Source organism: Eucalyptus grandis, chromosome 7 (assembly GCF_016545825.1).
Source record: "Eucalyptus grandis isolate ANBG69807.140 chromosome 7, ASM1654582v1, whole genome shotgun sequence".
NCBI lineage: Eukaryota > Viridiplantae > Streptophyta > Magnoliopsida > Myrtales > Myrtaceae > Eucalyptus > Eucalyptus grandis.
This window is the reverse complement of record NC_052618.1, coordinates 40,869,835-40,872,271: the sequence shown is the minus strand read 5'-3', so window position 1 is coordinate 40,872,271 and position 2,437 is coordinate 40,869,835. Positions and strand designations below refer to the sequence as shown.

Genomic DNA, 2,437 nt, shown 5'->3' with positions numbered 1-2,437 from the left:
GCCATCTTTCGAGATCACATGACCCAAGAATTCTATATGATCAAGCCAGAAGTCACACTTACTAAATTTGGCATACAACTTCTTTTCATGCAAAGTTTGCAAGACGAACCTCAAGTGTTGTTCGTGTTCCTCTAAACTCTTCGAATATACTAGGATGTCATCAATGAACACCGCAATAAATTTGTCTAGATATTCCCTAAACACCCTGTTCATCAAGTCCATGAAGGCAACAGGCGCATTTGTTAATCCAAAAGGCATGACGAGAAATTCGTAATGGCCATACCTTGTTCTGAAAGCAGTTTTAGGCGCATCATCTATCTTTATCTTCAATTGATGATACCCAGAACGAAGGTCGATCTTGGAAAATACCTGAGCTCCCTGAAGTTGATCAAATAAATCCTCAATCCGGGGCAAAGGATATTTGTTTTTGACCGATTACCTTGTTAAGCTCTCGGTAATCTATGCAAAGCCGCATACTACCATCCTTCTTTTTCACAAATAGAATGGGAGCTCCCCAAGGTGAAACACTGGGTCTGATGAAACCCTTATCCAAAAGCTCTTGTAGCTGCGTTTTCAATTCTTTCAATTCAGTGGGTGCCATCCGATATGGTGCCTTAGAGATTGGTGTTGTACCGGGCATCAATTCAATGCAAAACTCAATTTCTCTATCAAGAGGCAAGCCTGGTAAATCCTCAGGAAATACACTTGGAAACTCTCTAACGACAGGAACATCTTCCAACTTTACTATGACCTTACTTGTGTCCTTTACACAAGCCAAATAACCATAGCACCCTTTTCTCAAAAGTTTCTTTGCTTGCAAAACCCGATATCAACCTTGGAGAAGTGTTTTGACAACTTCCCGAAAAAGAGAATTGGGGTTGATTTGAAAGTCTAAATATAACTTTCTTTGAAAAACAGTCAACAATCGCACGATAGGTAGATAACTAATCCATCCCTATAATAACATCGAAATCTCGAATATTTAACTCCACTAGATCCACAGGCATTTCAACATTATTAATCTGAATCACACACCTCTTGAACACATGATGACCAACTAAGAAATCGCTAGTAGGAGTATCAACACACAATTCACATTCAAGAGGGTCAGGCAACACATCAAGCTTCTTTGCAAATTCAGTTGAAATGAAGGAGTGCGTAGCACCAGGGTCAAATAATGCATAAGCACAATGCGAGGCAATAGAAATATTACCCGCAACCACTGCGTTAGATCTTTTGCCGCATCCTCCTTCGTCATTGCAAAAACTTTCCCACTTGTACTTTGTCTTTGTTGGTTCTCTTGGGGCCTACCAACGAAAGGGGTATTCCTCCGCCTGAAACACTGGTGTGCTAGGTGCCCTTGTCGCCCACATAGATTACATGATCTATTGCCAATAGGAGGATTCCTTTGTGTAGGACAATCTCACAGCATGTGTCCCGCTTTCCCACATGAGAAGCATACTCCCATTTTCCGATAACACTCACCGTAATGATAATTTCCACATGTATTACAAGGGCCTTGGTTACTTGGATTTTTGAACTGTCCTGGCCGGCTGAAGCCTCTTCGCCTTCCACTATCATCAGTATGGCTACCTTGCACATTTGTGGGCTTAAACCTTTTGGGTTGAGGCGTTCCTTGTGTGCCGTGCTTCAGAATGCTTTGTTCCACCTTGATTGCTCGTTCTAGCACATCTTTATAAGTTGTTAATACGAAAGGTGCAAATGCAGAATTAATTTCAGGTCGGAGCCCTCCTAGGAAATGGTCGGCCTTATCTTCTTCATTTGCTACCAAGTGCTCTGCAAATCTACTCAACTGATTAAAGCGGATTGAATACTCCAAAACAGTGGAGTCACCTTGAGATACATGTACAAAGTCACCCTTCATCTTTGCCTGGAATGACTTTGGGAAGAATTGAGCATTGAACACCTTTTTAAAGTCCTCCCAGGATATAATAACATCCCTACCTCCAAGACTTGGCTTCATTCCATCCCACCAAAACTCTGCTTCACCTTCCAGGTATTGGGTGGCAAATTTAACTTTTCGATCCTCGGGAACTTCTTCAGCTTCAAAGATCCCATCAATCTTTTTAATCCAACGCTCAGTCGCAAGAGGATCACCTTTCCCATCAAAAGTGGGTGGTTTCGCCTTTCTAAAATGGGCAAAAGTGCCTGAACTCGTCGTTCCATCTCCAGTTAATTCCTTTGCTTGGCGATACCAATGGATCATTGCTTGTTCAAATTCAGTTGAACGGGTTGGCTCTTGATCTTCTTCTCTGACTTCACGCAAGTCAGGACTCCTATCATAGTGGTCCTCAAGTCTCATTCTCAAAGACGCACCTCGAGAAGCTTGAGGCATGTCTCTAGCCTCAGGGGTAGCGACCCGCTTGCCTTTGCGACTCCTACGAAGCGAGGCAAGTGTCTCAGAGTCGGTACTCAT

The 2,437-nt window shown here is 42.8% G+C and overlaps 1 protein-coding gene across 1 annotated transcript; it reads right to left on the bottom strand.

Annotated features, from left to right (window-relative positions):
• Window positions 1–1,423: 1,423 nt before the first annotated feature.
• On the bottom strand, window positions 1,424–2,437 carry LOC120296144. The gene has a single exon (XM_039317809.1). The coding sequence runs from the start codon at window positions 2,435–2,437 to the stop codon at window positions 1,424–1,426; it is 1,014 nt and encodes a 337-aa protein (XP_039173743.1).